Below are 19077 nucleotides of genomic sequence, written 5' to 3' on the forward strand. Positions count from 1 at the left end.
AAACCAATATACAAAATGATGGTACAACATGACAAAATTTCATGCCGGCTGGGGCGTCGCCCGGTTAAACAAGGCCATTGTTGTTTTCGCCAGGGAACCAGGGCGAACAGCGAAAAGTCAGCTACTGGAACAAATCTGAAAACACACCCCAACTGAAAACATCACCAGAGTTAAAAGATCAGTACTATCAACATAAGAAGCTTGAATGGCAAAGAATTGGAGCTAGCTGAGGAACTAGATAAGTACCAGATCGACATAATAGGGATGACTAAAACAAAACAAAAAAAAAAAAGACAAAAACTGATGAGATCTTTCTGAGCAATAAATACAAAATGTTATATTCAGGCAATGACAATCAAGGAAAAGAAGGAGTAACCATAGTATTCAACACAAAATACGAGGCTCATCTTCTTGAATGGCAGACAGTGTCAAGTAGAGTGATGTGGGCAAATATGAGAATTGGCAACTGGACAATGAGACTTATTTGTGCCTATGGTCCCACAGAAGGTTCTACTAAGGTAGAAGTACGTGTGTAGAGGCTTAAGTGCTGTGAGGACATCATGTTGGAGGCTTAATGGATTTTTTTTTTTACAACACTCAAAAAGAATTAAAATAGAATTTAATACTTCCTATATTTCGTCCTAGTCACTAGGACATCTACGGGGATTACAAAAACAATTAATGTAACATATGCACAAATAACAAACAATACTAAGCCCAACCACGTGGGTGACACTAAAGTCCTATCTAGGTAGAGCGCCCTCCAAGGGCAGTAGTAGGTGGCCTGGAATGTAAGGTGGGAACTCTGGTGTTTCCCAAATCTTAGGAAGCTTAATGCAACCATATTTATTGAGATTTGGTTGGTTTTTGAGAGCTGCTGCTGCTTCTAAGAAAAGTCTCTCTTTCTTGAATTTGCTGTGGTGGAGCATGGTGGTTTTCTTCCATGATACTCTGTGGGTGGTGTCCAAAACATGGTCAGCCAAGCCTGAATGGCCATAGTTGTGTTTGAAGATGTAAGACTTGTGTTCCTCTAGACGGATGGATGCTGATCTGCCTGTCTGTCCAAAGTACGCCAGCTTACAGGAACAGGGTACTTTGTAAACTCCAGGCAGAGAGAGAGAGGAGGGAGCTGATCTTTCGTAGAACGGATAAGGGTAGCCAGTTTGCGGTGGGGCTTATATGCTGTGTGTAGATTGTACTGTTTTAGTATCTTAGTACCAAGAGAGCCCACAATCTTTGTTCCAGTGGAACTGCCCTCACTAATGAGCTTAACCACATACACAGCACTTTCCTCTCCAGTGGCTACAGCGATCACAGTATCAAAAAAATAATCAACTTCTCCCCCATTCCCCTTCCTTCTCATCAACAAGATTTTAAAAATGCCATCACCATACCCTACATCCGTGGCACATCTGAAAAAATAGCCAAGATACTAAAACAGTACAATCTACACACAGCATATAAGCCCCACAGCAAACTGGCTACCCTTATCCGTTCTACGAAAGATCAGCTCCCTCCTCTCTCTCTGCCTGGAGTTTACAAAGTACCCTGTTCCTGTAAGCTGGCGTACTTTGGACAGACAGGCAGATCAGCATCCATCCGTCTAGGATGGATGCTGATTTGAATGTCGGTAAGCATTCAGCTGTCCATGGAGTAGGAATAGGGATCCCATACGTCCCGGTTTGCCGGGAGAGTCCATTAGATATGTTTAGTTCAGGACGCTAAATGTCCTGGATTTTTTAGAATATAAAAATATTAACATTTCTAATAAGAATAAGTACAAGTCATAATAATTTTGGGTGCTTTTAAAAATGTATGTTTACAAAACAAAAAGCAGAGACATATTTATTTTGTAGTTCGGTGAATTACCAGAGTGTTAGAATTTTGGGAAAACGATTTAGTTCCATACATTTCATTCAGCAGGAGAAAAGAATGTCAGAATGAGGGAGACAGTCGTCCAACTGTATGTTTAACTAATCTCAACCACAGCATCTATTTCGTTTGTCTGGTCGGCCTTAAATTTTTAGCAATCTTTTGTCTCAAGCTTAGTTCGGATAGCATACAATATCTGACAGTCTGAACTGAGGTTCATTGGTCGACAAGTTTTTGAATATTAACACGCCACGATAGTTCATTTTCTTTCAACCAATGAGAAACATTTCGGACCGTCGGATATCGTACGCTATGTAAACTGAGCTTCACACGTCAGGTGCTAAATTGTTTTTATATCGCTATTTATTTCTCTTAACCCTTAATTCTACAAAATTTATTGTGTCCTGGTTTTTTGTTTTCAAAAAATGGTATCACTAAGTAGGAGGCTAATACAGCAAGAGGAAACTGTAGCTTTTCTGTCTTTGATATATGAAAACTGGACAGAAATTAGAACAAAAACTAGAAATAGAAGACTGAGAAAGGATATCCTTGTATGATGAGATAAGTAAAAGTTTTTATAGTTATTAATCCATATAGAATTTATTTCAGTTAAGGCTGAAATCAAATTTCTATATGATATTGTTGGCAAGATCATATAGAAATGGGCCCAGTCAACTTGTTTTATATAGGAGTCTCAGTTTTTGTTCTCGTTGTTTCTTCAGATGCTTTCATATAGAAGGCAGAGTCATTCTGAAGTATTAAAACTGTCGATAAGATTTGAAGAAGAATGTGGTGACTTTCACATAGAAAGTTAATTCATTCTAGTGATGCTATGGTTTTTAGTAGTTTATTCAGTGGAACTTGCTGTTACTTTCATATAGAAAGTGAAGTTATAGAGGTGCATTGATTGAAGTCGAGATATTTTTTCTTTAGTGTTCTGTGCTTTTAAGATGCAAGAATTTTCACTTGAGTTGCTGTCATATAGAGAGCACCTTTGTTTTGTGCTAGTCTTTCTCCTATGTGAACTCAATAAAAAGAATAAAACTTCTATAGGAAGCAAGAGACTAAGGTTCCAGAAATTTTTTCCATATTGGATGATAACTGCTGGCTAATGTAATTGAAGAAAGGCTGTGTAACAAGAGTCTTTTTCATGTTGTTTGAAGTTGTAGTTTGGAGAATATATTGGTGCTTGCATAGTTAAATAGTTGATTTGGTGCTGTATATATTTCTGTTACTTTTGTAAATTAAAGATTTTTATTTTGGTTAAAAAGTTTTTAAGATTCAATCTCTTAAAGGGTTTAATTGGATATTAAGATTATTTATGACTATATATGAGATATTCTGAGACGAACATGTGTTCAAGCTAGATTTGGAGTTTTAAATTTAGGAGTTTTGGCCACTTGGAATGTGTAAGAGAAGCGAGCAAATATATATATATATATATATATATACACTCTCTCTCTCTCTCTCTCTCTCACACACACACACACACACACACACACACACACACACACACACACACACACACACACACACACACACACACACACACACACACACCAGTTGGGTAACTGAAAGTATAATTGCATGATGCTGTAATTATCAGATCACATATTCCCAACATATTCTATGTAAGAATGCAAATGACATAAGTATGCATGTACCAGAAGTCATTTGTTACACCAACACATTCAAGGTTCTGTTAATTGAAGATCTCTTCATCTGAAGTTCGGATATTAAGAGATCACTAAATGTAAAAGTTAAAAAGGTTATAATAGAGAAATACAGAGCTGTATAATAATTTCCATATACATTTTTTGACAGTAGATCTTGGCCTATAAGAAGACATATTAAAATGCCATATACTACTAAGTTTAGTTGAATCACTGCAGACAGAAGGAGAAGCAAAAAAAGTTATTGTATGTTAGTCATACTCAACAAATTATCTGAATTATCTTTACCTGTGGTTCCAAAAAAAATTGAAAGAAAATGTCTTGGATACTGAATGTTACAGTGGATGCTGATTTTGATAAAGCTTTCAACATTATGTTGATCTTCTGTAATTCACAATGAACAACAAAGCCTGCTATAGATAGGTAAACTGAAGTTTTTTGGCTAATGTTCACTATTTAATCAATTCAAATACTCCAAAACAAAATCTGCACAACTTAACATATCACTTCAATTGCTTGTCTCCACAGTGCATGCAAAATTTTATGCTGTAAGGCACCACTCTGCATGTATACTTGTGAGTTTCACTCTGTTTATTTGTCATAGAGATCTGTCATGTAACAATTTTAAGTAATCCAGCAACATTATCCACAGCACAGTGCATACGGATATTCTATGCTAAGTATGCACAAGTATGTAAATTTTGCAGCAATTTATACACTGCTAATGAATTTCTCTTTACCCAGTAATGAGACTGACAGTGTACAACTACTATATAAATTGAAAAGATGTATGCAGTAAAATTAAGAAATATGAATAACATATAATAGAAATGGTACAAAAGATGAAGGATGGAAAAAGAAAAAAAAAAATGGGGGGGGTACAAGAATTGGCTCAGTTTCCACCTAGTGGCTATAATTTTATTTAGCGACTAACTGCAGAGAAGTTACATTGGGTTCCACATTCTATAGTCATTTTCCCAAAGTAATTTTCCATACTTGTGATTTGAGGGTTTTCACCAAGATTTTTCCACAGATAAAATATCACTTTTTGTATACAGAGTTTGGTTTATTTGAATAGTTTTCATTCCTGTGTTTACTATCTATCCAGAACAGCCATCTGTCATCCATTTTCAGTAGACCAGAAAGGTGGCATTGAATGAAAGTATTTATGAGCATGCAAATATTTTCTGTAAAAGTAAGTTTTACTGCTCTATTAGATTTTCTTTTGAGATTAAGACAAAGGTATTTCTTTCTTTTCTCTTTTTCTGGTTGAAAGATTGAAAGAGTGGATAGGATGAGTCTCAGATAATTTGGAAACCTTGCTCTGGAGACCAAGCATAGAATTTTTTCAAGCTACTTCAAGCTGCCAATAAGCAGGATGCCAGACACTGAATGATAGAAATCATCTACTGCCTAAAGACTTACAAACAGCTATACTACAGTGGGATTGAACCTATAGTCTATTGCTTGAAAAGCAGAGATGCTATCCACTTAGCTAACCAAACTGGCAACTTGATTTATGTGTAAATATGCTTTATCATGTGTTTATTTTTTAATGGTATATATTAGAACACAGAAAAATAAGTAAATAATTAATTTATTAACTTATTGCTGATATTTCGCTGGTGTTATAACCAGCATCTTCAGAGCACAAAAACACAGTTTGTAACAATACGTGAGATTATAACAACATGGTGTAATTAATGGACTAGTTAAACAAAATTGTAGCAGCAACACAAAGACTAGTCCTGATTTTGGCACCCTCTATCCGAAAAAAAAAAAAAAAAAAAAATTGCAGCTATCACATAAGACTAGAGTCCTGAACAGAGAAAAAAAAACCAGTACTAGTTTTTTCTTAAGATGACTGTCTCCCAGATTTTAGGCAAATTTATACAGCCATATTTGTTGAGATTTGGAGTGTGTTTTAGGGCTTCTGTTGCCTCTAAGAACAAATCTCTCCGACTTGTAAGAGCTTCTGTGCAGTACTTTTGTGTTCTTCCAGTTGATCCTGTGTGCAGGGATATCCAGAGCATGGTCTGCTAGGCCCGACTTACCATAGTGAAAATGCCGGATGTATCTTTTGTGTTTGCTGATGTGGATGTTCACATGTCTTCCTGTTTGACCGTAGTAGGCTTGATTACATGAGCAGGGTACTTCGTAGACTCCTGGATGTGATAAAGGGGGGAATGCTGTCCCTGGGTGAGCGGATAAGGGTTGCTAATTTGCCACACAGTCTGAATGTGGTGTGTAGTTCATGTTAATTAAGAATTCTTGAAATCTTTTCGGATGTGCCATTAATGTATGGGATGGTGACTGTTTTGTTGTAGGTCTCTGTGGTGGATAGTGGGAGGGATTTCTTAGGAACGTTTAATATTTTGTTTATCTTATGGGGGGATTATAACCATTGGCCAAGAAGGTGTTGCATAAGTGAGCCAGTTCAGCAGCAAGAGCATTGTCATTGGAACAGATTGTTCTCGCTCTGTGGGTTAGCGTTTTTAAAATGCCATATTGTTGAGAAGGGTGATGGTGTGATTGTTTGTGTAAATATCTCCCTGTATGTGTGGGTTTTCTAAAAACTGAAAATGATAAGGAACCATCTGGAAGACGTCTTGCGTATTGTGACAAACTGTGTTTTTGTGCTCTGAAAGTGATGGTTATAACACCAGTGAAATATCAGCAATAAGTTAATAAATTAATTATTTACTTATTTTTCTGTGTTCTAATATATACCGTTAAAAAATAAACAACATGTACGACGAACACATAAGTCTGATCACGGAGACGATATCGTACATAAGACATGACAATTTGGTAAGTGGAAGTTAAAATTGGTGCGGCAACTGAACAGGTTAGCCTTCTTAAAGAGGTGCCGAGACACCAATTTAATACCGAACTGTGTTAAAATCAAAAACAAGTTCCACTCGGCCAAAGCCCAATGCATTTATAAATGAGCCAGTGTAGTGCTGTTACACTAGATTAACACCACTTGTCTGGAATTAGCAAAATCAAATTCAACCATCAATGCACTCTGTGAATCACTATATAATATTCTGAATATGGAACTATGGGCAATCCTAGATAACATCACCGACGCAACGGCTAAAAAAGAATTCAACATACTCAAAAACCAGCACCAAAATAAGTTTGAAAATCTCCAACAACGCAATACTATACAATGATCGCAATTACAACAAGACCTCCTCATCGTGAATTTATCGTCGTTCACCTTAAGCAAAGAAGCCACTAGTGCTTTAAGTCGAGGGCACAATTTTGCCGTGACTCCCAAACAAGTTCCAAAAGCCGAAATAATGGCATCCATCGAACGGGGAATATACGACCTGCCTCCAACAATAGCCAACATCCTAATCAAGTCTAAGCCTCCCAAAAATAATATCCCGCATAAGGAAATCATTGCTGTAAAAGAGCTACAGAATAATAGCCAGATTATCATAACAAACGCAGACAAAGGGAATGCAACTGTGGTGATGGACACAACAGAATATGAAAACAAAATGCACACGCTGTTACAAGATCAGTTGACATACAAAATTATAGATCGCAATCCCACCAACACACACAAAAGAATAAGGCACGTAAATTATTGAAAAAAAGTCACGTCCTGGCCCAAAGACAGTAAACAAACTCAAGCCCTTCCATGTTAAAACACCTGGGATTTATGGAGCACCAAAAATTCACAAACAAGGTACACCCTTACGCCCAATTGTGGACAGTATAAATAGTCCCACATACAAACTGGCTAGACATTTAGCTAAGCTACTAGCCACTCTCACAAACAATTCTCCCTCCTTTGTCAAAAATTCAGCCCACCTAAAAAGCATCTTCTTACAACACCATACCCTAAAAAGCTTAGACTTAATAGTAAGCTTTGATATCACCTCGCTATTCACAAATGTGCCACTAATAGAAACCCTCAATCTACTGAAGTCACACTCCCTCCCCAATATATTTGAACTATTCAAATTCACAATACATGCAGGATATTTCACAACGAAAGAGAAAATATACAAACAAATAGATGGGACAGCCATGGGCTCACCCCCCCCCCAGCCAACTTTTACATAGAACACCTGGAAAAACTAGCAATCAATACAGCCACTCTCAAACCAACACTTTGGCTACGCTATGTTGATGATGTGCTTGCTATTTGGCCTCATGGCCCAGAGACATTGGAAACATTCTTAGCGCATTTAAATAGCTAACATCCAAAAATCCACTTTACAGTGGAACTGGAAGCTAATAACTGTCTGTCCTTCCTGGATACACTTATCACACGTCTTCCAGATGGTTCCTTATCATTTTCAGTTTTTAGAAAACCCCCACATACAGGGAGATATTTACACAAACAATCACACCATCACCCTTCTCAACAATATGACATTTTAAAAATGCTAACCCACGGAGTGAGAGCAATCTGTTCCAATGACAATGCTCTTGCTGCTGAACTGGCTCACTTACGCAACACCTTCTTGGCCAATGGCTATAATCCCATAAAATAAGCAAAATACTAAACCTTCCTAAGAAATCCCTCCCACTATCCACCACAGAGACCTACAACAAAACAGTCACCATCCCATACATTAATGGCACATCCGAAAAGATTTCAAGAATTCTTAATTAACATGAACTACACACCACATTCAGACTGTGTGGCAAATTAGCAACCCTTATCCGCTCACCCAGGGACAGCATTCCCCCCTTTATCACATCCAGGAGTCTACGAAGTACCCTGCTCATGTAATCAAGCCTACTACGGTCAAACAGGAAGACCTGTGAACATCCACATCAGCAAACACAAAAGATACATCCGGCATTTTCACTATGGTAAGTCGGGCCTAGCAGACCATGCTCTGGATATCCCTGCACACAGGATCAACTGGAAGAACACAAAAGTACTGCACAGAAGCTCTTACAAGTCGGAGAGATTTGTTCTTAGAGGCAACAGAAGCCCTAAAACACACTCCAAATCTCAACAAATATGGCTGTATAAATTTGCCTAAAATCTGGGAGACAGTCATCTTAAGAAAAAACTAGTACTGGTTTTTTTTTCTCTGTTCAGGACTCTAGTCTTATGTGATAGCTGCAATTTTTTTTTTTTTTTTTTTTTTCGGATAGAGGGTGCCAAAATCAGGACTAGTCTTTGTGTTGCTGCTACAATTTTGTTTAACTAGTCCATTAATTACACCATGTTGTTATAATCTCACGTATTGTTACAAACTGTGTTTTTGTGCTCTGAAGATGCTGGTTATAGCATCTTCAGAGCACCATAACACCAGCGAAATATCAGTAATAAATTAATTGTTTACTTATTTTTCTGTGTTCTAATATATACCGTTAAAAAATAAACAACATGTACGACAAACACATAAGTCTGTCTACATGCTTTATCATTTTTAACTCCTGAATATGAACTTGTTTCACAGTAGTTAGTATGTCCAATCTAATGTTGGATGCAGCCCACTGATGACTTTAATTTGGCTTTCAAGAATATATAAGGAATTGGTTTAAAAACAGCACCCGTTTTATATTAAAAGAAACTATTAAAGGCAGAGTGTCCATCCATTCATGTTTTCCAACATCCATAGCAACATGTTGTTTGTAATTATGTAACACTAACAGGAGTGTTAAATACAAATCGGTTTGTATGCAGTATGAATAGTCTGTCTATTTTAGTTTGAATTTCTGTTGCATTATCTACTAATAGCGGTGATCAAACTGTTTTCCTCGTATGAAACTGAATAAATCTAAATCAAGAAATAGTGCATCAGATGGTCATCCTTGCTGTTTGTTGCAAACTGGTATTATCTTTGAAACTCCAAATTAAGAAAATTGTCTAAATATTTAACCTTAGGTATCCCATACCACTACAGTACAGTAGAAGAAGTGGGTAAATTACTATATAGTTAAATTTTGACATTTTTTATAGTAATTTTGTAACAAATCTAAAAATATGTTGATGTTAACTCCCATTATATCAAACACCACTGTTATAACTACAGGGAGTCAACCTATATATTTATGTCCATTTTATTGCCAGATTTCTCTGCATACATCTTCTCCCCCCCCTCCATTCTGAATGTGAGTGACATGATCTCTAATTGCTTTCGCACATACATTCCATTTCTCTCTGCCTCATGCTCAAAAAAAAAAAGTCGAATATCACTTTTATGCCACAATTTATTATGGTTGAAGTTCCATTAAAAATTCGTTGAATACCACTATTTTACAGTATGAATTTATTCATATTAATTCATTCCTTACTAACAAATAATTTGATTTAATTGCTGAATTAATTCATATCACTGATTATTTTAGATACTTTCAAATAAAAACTGGCTAAATCCATCACTTCTGTGTCCATTTCAAGGAAGCTCTTTAAAATCGTCACTGGAACATGTAAGATTTTTTTTTAACTAGAAATAGCTAATTTTTAAACTTCAAAAGATTGAATATTATTTTGTATTTTAAATGTTCTTCAATTTCATTTTCATTTATAATTCAAAAACAGTATTGCAAAAGATTTCTCGAAGGATGTTAGCTGTTCTTACTCCTGAGAACACCATTATAAGAATCCAGAAATTCTCAGCCATAAAGCTGCACCTTTTAAAAGAATAAAATTATTGGATATTCAATCCAATTCTGAAAACATCACTCATACTGCAAGCTAGAAATTGGAGAAATTAAGTAAAAGAAAATAATGACTTCATTGGTACATTTGGCAGGGAAATTGCTATATCACTCAATACAGGCTCACCTTTTCTTCTGAGAGGAAAACGTGGATGCCTGCTTCAATTCTTGTCTGTGTTAATTCGTTCCCACTAGTTTCCTCTGCTCTGAATAGTTTTAATGGTTTGAAAACAAGAAACAAACTTTAAATGTTCTTCAGTTTCATTTTCATTTATAATTCAAAAACAGTATTGCAAAAGATTTCTCAAAGGATGTTAGCTGTTCTTACTCCTGAGAACACCATTATAAGATTCATCCTCTCTGGATGAATCAATCAACCATATGCCTCTCTGGTTGATTGATTTATCCAGAGAGGCATATGGTGAGGTAATCTGCAAAAATCAGATTTCCATGGTTGGACTCAGGAAGTTACAGAACAGTCATGGAAAAGAAGAAAGCATATCAAAATACCTTTGTGCTCTTAGGGAGTACAGAGCAAAATGTAAGAGAGCAAAGCATTGTGTAAAATTAGCTAAACAAAAAGTCATGAGAAGACTTTGATAAGACCGTAGAATATAAATATCAGGAAGGTGATAAAATATTCTGGAGGCCATTGAAAGAGCTCAGAAATGGAGATGATAAAGGGGTCACTAAAACTCAGGATAAAGATATTCTTGATGTATGGAGTAATTACTTTGAAAGATGAATAAAACAAGCAGTGACAGCATGGTGGTAGAAAACACAGAAAACACTCAACAGGAATGCCATGTGCGATATATTATTATTATTAAGAGAGACCTCCAGGGAGACAGGAACTCGAGACAGGCCATGCTATTTGCACCAGCTGTCATACCTGTTCTTGAATTCATTCATGCTACTTGCACTCCCAACATCTAATGGCAATCCATTCGAATCATACACTACTCTGTGAGAGAAAAATATAGTTCTAACCCCTTTCTCAACAGCATTCATTCTCAACTTCCCTGGATGCTTTTGCATCCTTTCCCCATCCATAACATGAAAAATTCCATCAACTGGAATTTTTCATGAAATTCAACTGAAATCCTGTAGGACCCTTTCAGAAGTTTATACATCTCAATCATATCACCCCTCTTTCTCCTGTTTACTAGTGTCTGCAGCCTACAAATTCTCAGTCTGTCTTCATAATCTATTCCACAATCCTGATATCATTTTGACACACTCCTTTGCACTTTCTCCACTATCAGAATCACCACAGAAACCAGGAGACCAGTCCTCTGCATAAAGTCCAAGTGAGATCTTATCAAGACCTTGTAAAGAAGCAAAATGACTTCCTTATCTTTACATGTTAAGGTTCGCTTCAGCATTGCCATTATTCTCTGAGTTGTATTTACATTTTTTGCTATATGACCCTTAAACTTCAACTTCCTGTCTACTAAAACTCCAAGATCCCTAGCCTCATCAGTTTCTTCAAGCATAATCCTGCCAATATAATATGACATTAGATATATAATTACACTAAAGTGTATTTATTAGCATTGAAATGACTATCATTTTCACATTCCACAATTCCATCCTATTCAAATCATTCTACAAGTGCTATATCAGCATATTGCCTGTCAAATCTTTCCCAATAAAATTGTTTTGCTTCCTTGGGAAAAGGATTAAAACCAAGTATAAAATTTCTTAGTATCTGTAATGATCCCACAGATGTTGAAAGAATGTATGGTGATAACCATTGCACAAGTGTTGTTATCTCAGGAGTAGTGGAGTAGAGTCACCATACCAAATAACATCCTTCTTTTATAATCAACTTCACTTACCAGATTTTTGTTATTACACACTAACTTACTGGATTCCGTGCTTTGTTTTCCATTTTGCTGTTGAACTTTTTTATTCTCCCTGTGTTTCTCTAAACACCACCTGACTTTCTGTAGTTCCCTCATCATCTGTCCAATACTCTGCTTTAGCCTAATGATCTCAGAGGTTAAATTATTTTCAATATGTTCTTAATATCGTCTTTAGTGGAGGAAACTTTCTTTTTCACTACTTTGCTGTTCTTGTTAGCATTTCATTTCTTTGGGTTTTTGGAGCAATTTTACACCTATATTGAATATTAAAATATTACAATAAAAATATGTTATAAAGACACTAAATGCTCTAAAAAACATGAAAATCTACTCTAATATACTATAGAACTCTAATTTTCTAAGGAAAAAACACAACAAAACGTATAAAAATCACCAATTTTACATAAACACTAAATTACACCGACCACTCACGATATAACTTTGAACCTGAATGAATATATCAGTACTTGAATAGAAAAAGCTGACAAACACGAAATGTGAAAGACAGCTAGAGTATATGATATTTGACAGAAATGCAAATATGGGGGCGTAAAAGTTTTACAGTGGCTACACTGCATAATTCAGAAGCCCTGGTCAGAGGGTCAAGTTCCGGATGATTGAAATAGAGCACTCATAGTATCCATTTATAAAAAAAGGGAATAAAGCAGAATGTGAGAATTACAAAGGAATTTCTCTGCTGAGTGTTCCTGGTAAGATTTATGCAAGTATTCTTGAGCAATGGCTAAAAAAAATTGTCGAGGAAGAAGCTTTGAGAACAAGCTGGGTTGAGGCCAAACAGTGGTTGTGAGGACCAGATTTTCACTTTAAGACAAATAGTTGAGAAATCATGGGAATATAACAAGGATCTGTATTTAAGTTTTGTAGATCTGAAAAAGGCATATGGAAGGTGCCAAGAGGAAAGCTGTTCAAAATGCTCCGCTTATATGGTGTAAATGGGACATTTAGAGCCTCTTGCTCAGTCAGTATAAACAAAGCTCTTTGGTCAGAAAGACCTGGGTTCGATTCTTTTCCATGATGTGAGGAACCTTTATCTGGTCTCTTTTGAGTAAAGGTGAGTTAGCCAGTCTCATACAGAAGTAGAGAGTTTTTTTGTCACTCTGAACAGGCAAACCAGCCCCGTGAACACACAGATTTACAGCTATGAATACATGTGACAATATGTGGAAGAGATAGAGTCCTCACCACGTTGTTATGTCCGTAGTTAACCCTGAGTCACATCATGATAGCCAACCTCTTAGATAGAAGATGATACACTAATGAGATATCTAGTAATACATAGTTTCTATTTAAGTTGTAAATCAGCAATTAGAATTGAAGGAAGTATAGGAAGATCATTTCATATTAAGTCAGGTGTGCAACAAGGATGTACATTATCTCCACTGTTATTCATCCTCTATATAGATCACATTATGAAGGAAATTGGTATTAAACCTGATATCAAAATAGGAGATATTAATCTCAGCTCTTTACTTTATGTAGGTGATGTTGTTGTTGCTATTATTATTATTATTAGAGAGACCTCCAGGGAGTTTGGGACTCATCGAGGGAGGACACATACTTATTCTTAATTCATTCACACTGCTTGCACACTCAACATCCAATGGCAATCCATTCCAATCACACACCACCCTGTGAAAGAAAAATCTAGCCCTCACTCTCTTTTTTGCAGCATTCATTCTCAGCTTCCAAGGATATCCTTTAGTCCTTTCCCTACCCTCCATAACATAAAAAATTCAACTGAAATCCTGTATGACACTTTCAGAAGTGTCTTAATCATATCACTCCTATTTCTCCTGTTTGCTAGTGTCTGCAGTCTACAAATTTTCAATGTGTTCATAAGCAGTATTCCATAATCCTCATATTTTTAACACTCTCCTTCACTCTCTCTCACTCCAATATATCAGAATCACAAGAGAAACCTGGATTAAAGGTTTCTATTGTGAACCTGAATTAAAACCAGACCTGCATATAATACTCCAAGAGAGACCTTATCAAAGCCTTTTAAAAAGGCAAAATGATATCCTTATCTTTATATGTGATTGGTTCATTTCAGCATTGCAATTATCTCATCATCATCAAATTCCTGTCATGTACCTTCAAGGGGTGTACAGGATATGATAGTACTACATGAAAAAAATTACATCATTACTAACTTCCTATCTACAATTTTCCTCCAAATCAGTCTGTTACTTGTCAAGACTCCAATATTATCAGATCTTATATTTCTGTCGTCTAAAGCACTTTGTACCGCATCAATCCAACTATATCGTGGTCTTCTTCTGGGTCGTTTTGCTGCCAACCTGGCAGAGAACACTTGTTTTGCTAATCTTTCCTCGTCCATTCTGTTTAAGTGACCATACCACCTGAGATTAGCTCTGCTAACGCATTCCTGGATGCTGACAATGTCAAGTTCTTTCCTAAGATCCTCGTTTTTAATATGATATTGCCATTGATGCCATCTGTTCACACCTGTAATCTTTCTCAGGACTATCATGTCTGCAGTCTCTAGTCTTTGGTCAAGTGTTTTACTTCTGACTCAGATCCATAATTTAAAACTGGTTTGAACACTGTCTTGTATACAGCTAATTTAGTGTTCCGACTAATTTCTTTCTTATTCCATATGAATTTATTCAACTGACTTCCTACCATACCAGCTTTGTTGATTCTGTTGTCTGTTTCCATATTTAATTTACCATCTTCACTAAAAATCATGCACAAGTAGTAGCTGAAATGTTTTACTTGTTCCTCAGGTTCTCCATTCACAACACAGTTGATATTTTCAATGATTCTGCCTATTTTCATTGTCTTTGTCTTTTTATTGCTGACCTTCATACAATATCTATTACAAGGCTATTCAATTTAGTCAGAGAATCTTGCAGACTTGTAGCAGATTTATTTAGAAGTATAACATCATCTGCATAAAGCAAAGAGCTGATATCTCCAATTTTGATATCATGTTTAATACCACTTTCCTTCATGATGTGATCCATATAGATAATGAACAACAGAGGGGATAATGTACATCCTTGTCTCGCACCAGATTTAACATTAAACCATCTTCCTGTACTTTCTTCAATTCGAACTGCTGACTTACAACTCAAATAAACACTGAGTATTGCTTGATATAATACCCCATTGACACCATATAACTGTAGCGTATTGAATAGCTTCTCTCTTGGCACCTTGTCATATGCCTTTTCCAAATCGACAAAACTTAAATACAGATCTTTGTTATATTCCCATGCTTTCTCGACTATTTATCGTAAAGTGAAGATCTGATCCTGACAGCCTCCATTTGGCCTGAATCCAGCTTGTTCTTCACCAAGCTTTTCTTCCACAATTCTTCTCAACCGTTTCTCAAGTATACTTGCATAGATCTTGCCAGGAACACTCAATATGGAAATACTTCTGTAATTCTCACATTCAGTTTTATTTCCCTTTTTATATATTGGTACTATGAGAGCTCTACTCCAATCATCGGGAATTCGTCCCTCTGTCCAGGCTTTCTGAACTATGCATTGGAGCCACTGTAAGACTCTTATACCACCATACTTCAGCATTTCTGGTTGAATATCATCTACTTCAAGTATGGATATGTATTCCTGACTGCATGCCTGGTCAGTGTTTTCTACCACTGTGCTATCATCACTGCTTGTTTCATTTAGCAATTTTTCATAGTAATTACTCCATACCTCAAGGATATCTTTTCTCCGTTTTCATGTCACCTTTATCATCTCTAACTCCTTTTACAGCACTCTTTCCTCCATTTCTAAGCTTCTTCAACAACCTCCAGAATATTTTGCCACTTCTTGATATTTATTTTCTATATTCTCGCCAAAGTCCTCCCATGAGTTTTGTTTAGCTAGTTTTACACAGTGTTTAGCATTCTTGCATTTGTCTCTATATTCTCTAAAAGCACAAGCTGACTTATTTGACAGGAACTTTTGATATGCTTTCTTCTTTTCCTTCACTGCCTCTTTAACTTCCTGTGTCCACCAGGGAGTTCTGATTTTTTTATCCTTGCAGGCAACCTCACCACATGCCTCTCTTGCAGAATCAATCAATGTTTTCTTCAGAGTTTGCCACTGAATCTCCAAGGTTTGATTCCTGTTCTCAAACTCTTTCATTTTTTCTTCAATAATCTTTGTGTATTTTTTTGTCTACAGTTCACATCTGAGAGCTGCTCAACCTTTATTCGCTTTAAAACTTACATGTTATTCTTTTCAATATGAAATTCAATTTTTTCCTGCTCAAGACTAAATAGTGATCACTTCTAATTTCAAATCCTCTGTACACTCTGGTGTCCTGCACCAGGGAGAAAACATCACTAGCAACAATAACATAGTCAATGAGACTTTTCTTATTCCTAGCCTCTTCTCTCCATGTGAATTTGTGCACATTTTTATGTTGGAACATGGTGACCAGTCCATCTCCTGAGCAGAAATCCAACAGATATTTGCCATTATTATTAGCTTTGCTCTTTTCTCCAAATTTTCCCACTATATTTTTGTATGTCTCACAATGATTTCCTACTCTACTCTTTAGATCCTCAACAAGGATCAACTTTTCCTTTTTCATTGTGTCAGTTGCTTTTTCTAAAGCCTCAAAAATTTCCTCCACTTCTATCTTAGTAGAACCTTCTGTGGGACCATAGGCACAAATAAGTCTCGTTGTCCAGTTCCCCATTCTGATATTTTCTCACATCACTCTACTTGAGACTGCCTGCCATTCAAGAAGATTAGCATCGTATTTTGTGTTGAATACTATGGCTACTCCTTCTTTTCCTTGATTGTCATTGCCTGAATATAACATTTTGTATTTATTGCTCTGAAAGATCTCACCAGTTTTGGTCTTTTTTGTTTCAGTCACCCCTATTATGTCGATCTGGTACTTATCTAATTCCTCAGCTAGCTTCATTTCTTTGCCATTCAGGCTTCTTACGTTGATAGTACCGATCTTTAACTCTGGTGACGTTGAGTTGGGGTTTGTTTTCAGATTTGTTCTATTAGCTGACTTTTCGCTGTTTGCCCTGGTTCCTTGGCGAAAACGACGGAGGCTTAAACTTGCTATCTATTAACACTCCAAGATCCCTAGCCTGATCAGTTTATTTCAGCATAATCCCACCAATATAATACGAAATTGGATATCTAATCCAAAGCTCATGACTTTACATTGAACTGATATCCATTTTCCCATGCCCAGAATTCCAGCCTATTCAAATCATTCTGCAAATACTGCATATCAGCAGCATTCCTGATTACCCTACTTATCTTTACATCATCAGCAAATTGTTGTATGTCGCCTGTCAAATCCTTCCCAGTATCATTAATGTACAGATTGTGAATAACAGTGGACCAAGGACTGATCCTTGTGGTGCACCACTACTTACATTAAATTTTGCAGACTCACATTCCCATTATATCACTTTTGATTCCAATTTATGCAACAGTCTTCATGCTGTATTCTCTCAAAAGCCTTAGCAGAATACAAAAGTATCATGGTGTATTCATTCCCCTTGTGTAGTTCAATGGTAACATTATTATAGAATGTAAAGTTGCTAAACTTGCTTGCGTTCTGTAATGCTTGCATTCTATGGCTTTCCCTTAGTAAACCCATGCTGTTCGTTGAAAAGTTGAGATTCACTGTCAGCCCATTTCTGAATTCATGCCTGAATGAATTTTTTCAGAATTTTCACCACCACTCCTGATATTCTGATTGTTCACACTAATGGGATACATCGATCTTTGCAACACCCTTGTGCAATGGGATTAACATGCATTCTTTCCATTCCTGCAGAATCTTCCCTTTTCTGACACTCATATTATATAGCCTGGTCAAAGGAATAGCCAGTTCAGCTGAGCTATCTTTTAGCCCATTCTGATATCCCATCAGTCCCTATTGCTGAATTATTATTCAGTTTAGGCAACAGCTCTAATACCTCCTCTTCATACATCTGAGTTTCTTCATTCATTAAAGAGTTAGTGGTGAACTCAATGTTGCATACACCAGGTTGATAGCTTCTGGCAAAATGGGCACTCATTAGTTGAATAACCTTGTCTGCATCTGTCACCCTCACACCATCTGCATTCAGAAGAGTTATTCTTTCTTTTATTATTATTATTATTATTCGTGACACCTCCAAGGAGTCCAAAAACTCATCGTGGGAGGACACCTACTGTACAACTCTCCGTCTCAACCACTACACCGAACCTCTACTACTAATCATCTACATTTTACTTGCAGCATATTGATAGAATTCTTGCAGGTTGTCTTTAGCTTGCAGAGCCAGTTTCTTTCATACTCATACTTAGCTTTCCATACCACACATGTAACTCTTCTGGCCTGCTGCTTATAATTTTCATAGCAGACATCATCCTTATGCACACGGTATTCTTTGCACATCTTACATTTCTTACAAATCTTTTGCTTAATAAGATTACACATCTATTTGACTCATACCCTATTTATTCTTTGAATTCTTGGGACATATTTTGGTGTTGCATTATTTAAGTATTTTTTAAATGCTTCCCATGCACTGTCGATATTCTTCCCATCCAGCAACTGATACCATTCTGCTGAACTCAGTATAGTTGATCATGATTTCCTGCTTTGTAGTTCAGCATGTAACCTTTTCTGAATGGAACATTCATAAACTTAGTCACTACCTAAGTGAGTACTGCATGATCACTGTTACCAACTGGAGGCAGAATAGTTGTCTCTAACTGAAACACCCTCTGACACTATAATCAAATCTAACACTCTTTGACCTTGAGTTCCTTCCGTCGCATGCTGCCTAAAGATATTGTTTCGCAACAGCTTAAGAAATTCAGTTTCATTCTTTTCATGAGATTTTACTGCTATCCAATCAATATTTTGATAATTAGTCTTCCATTATGATTACTCTTTTTGTGCCTATTGTCTCTATTTGATGATGTATTTCTTCACTAACAATTCCCCACTATGTAATTGATCTTGTTAGATATAACCTAACACCAGAT

The 19077-nt window shown here is 36.4% G+C and overlaps 1 protein-coding gene across 5 annotated transcripts in view; it reads left to right on the top strand.

Moving 5' to 3' along the window:
* The window catches only part of LOC150093195 (integrator complex subunit 4-like), a 220672-nt gene that overhangs the window by 169620 nt on the left and 31975 nt on the right, over nt 1–19077 (top strand). For all 5 annotated transcript variants that reach the window (XM_090413369.1, XM_090413370.1, XM_090413368.1 and 2 more), the window contains one exon: nt 9879–9959. In XM_090413369.1, coding sequence (XP_090269495.1) covers nt 9879–9959 — 81 coding nt within the window. The remainder of the gene's footprint in view (nt 1–9878; nt 9960–19077) is intronic.

Source organism: Typopeltis vanoorti, chromosome 24 (assembly GCF_054136105.1).
Source record: "Typopeltis vanoorti isolate ZY-2024b chromosome 24, IOZ_Tvanoo_1.0, whole genome shotgun sequence".
Lineage (NCBI taxonomy): Eukaryota > Metazoa > Arthropoda > Arachnida > Uropygi > Thelyphonidae > Typopeltis > Typopeltis vanoorti.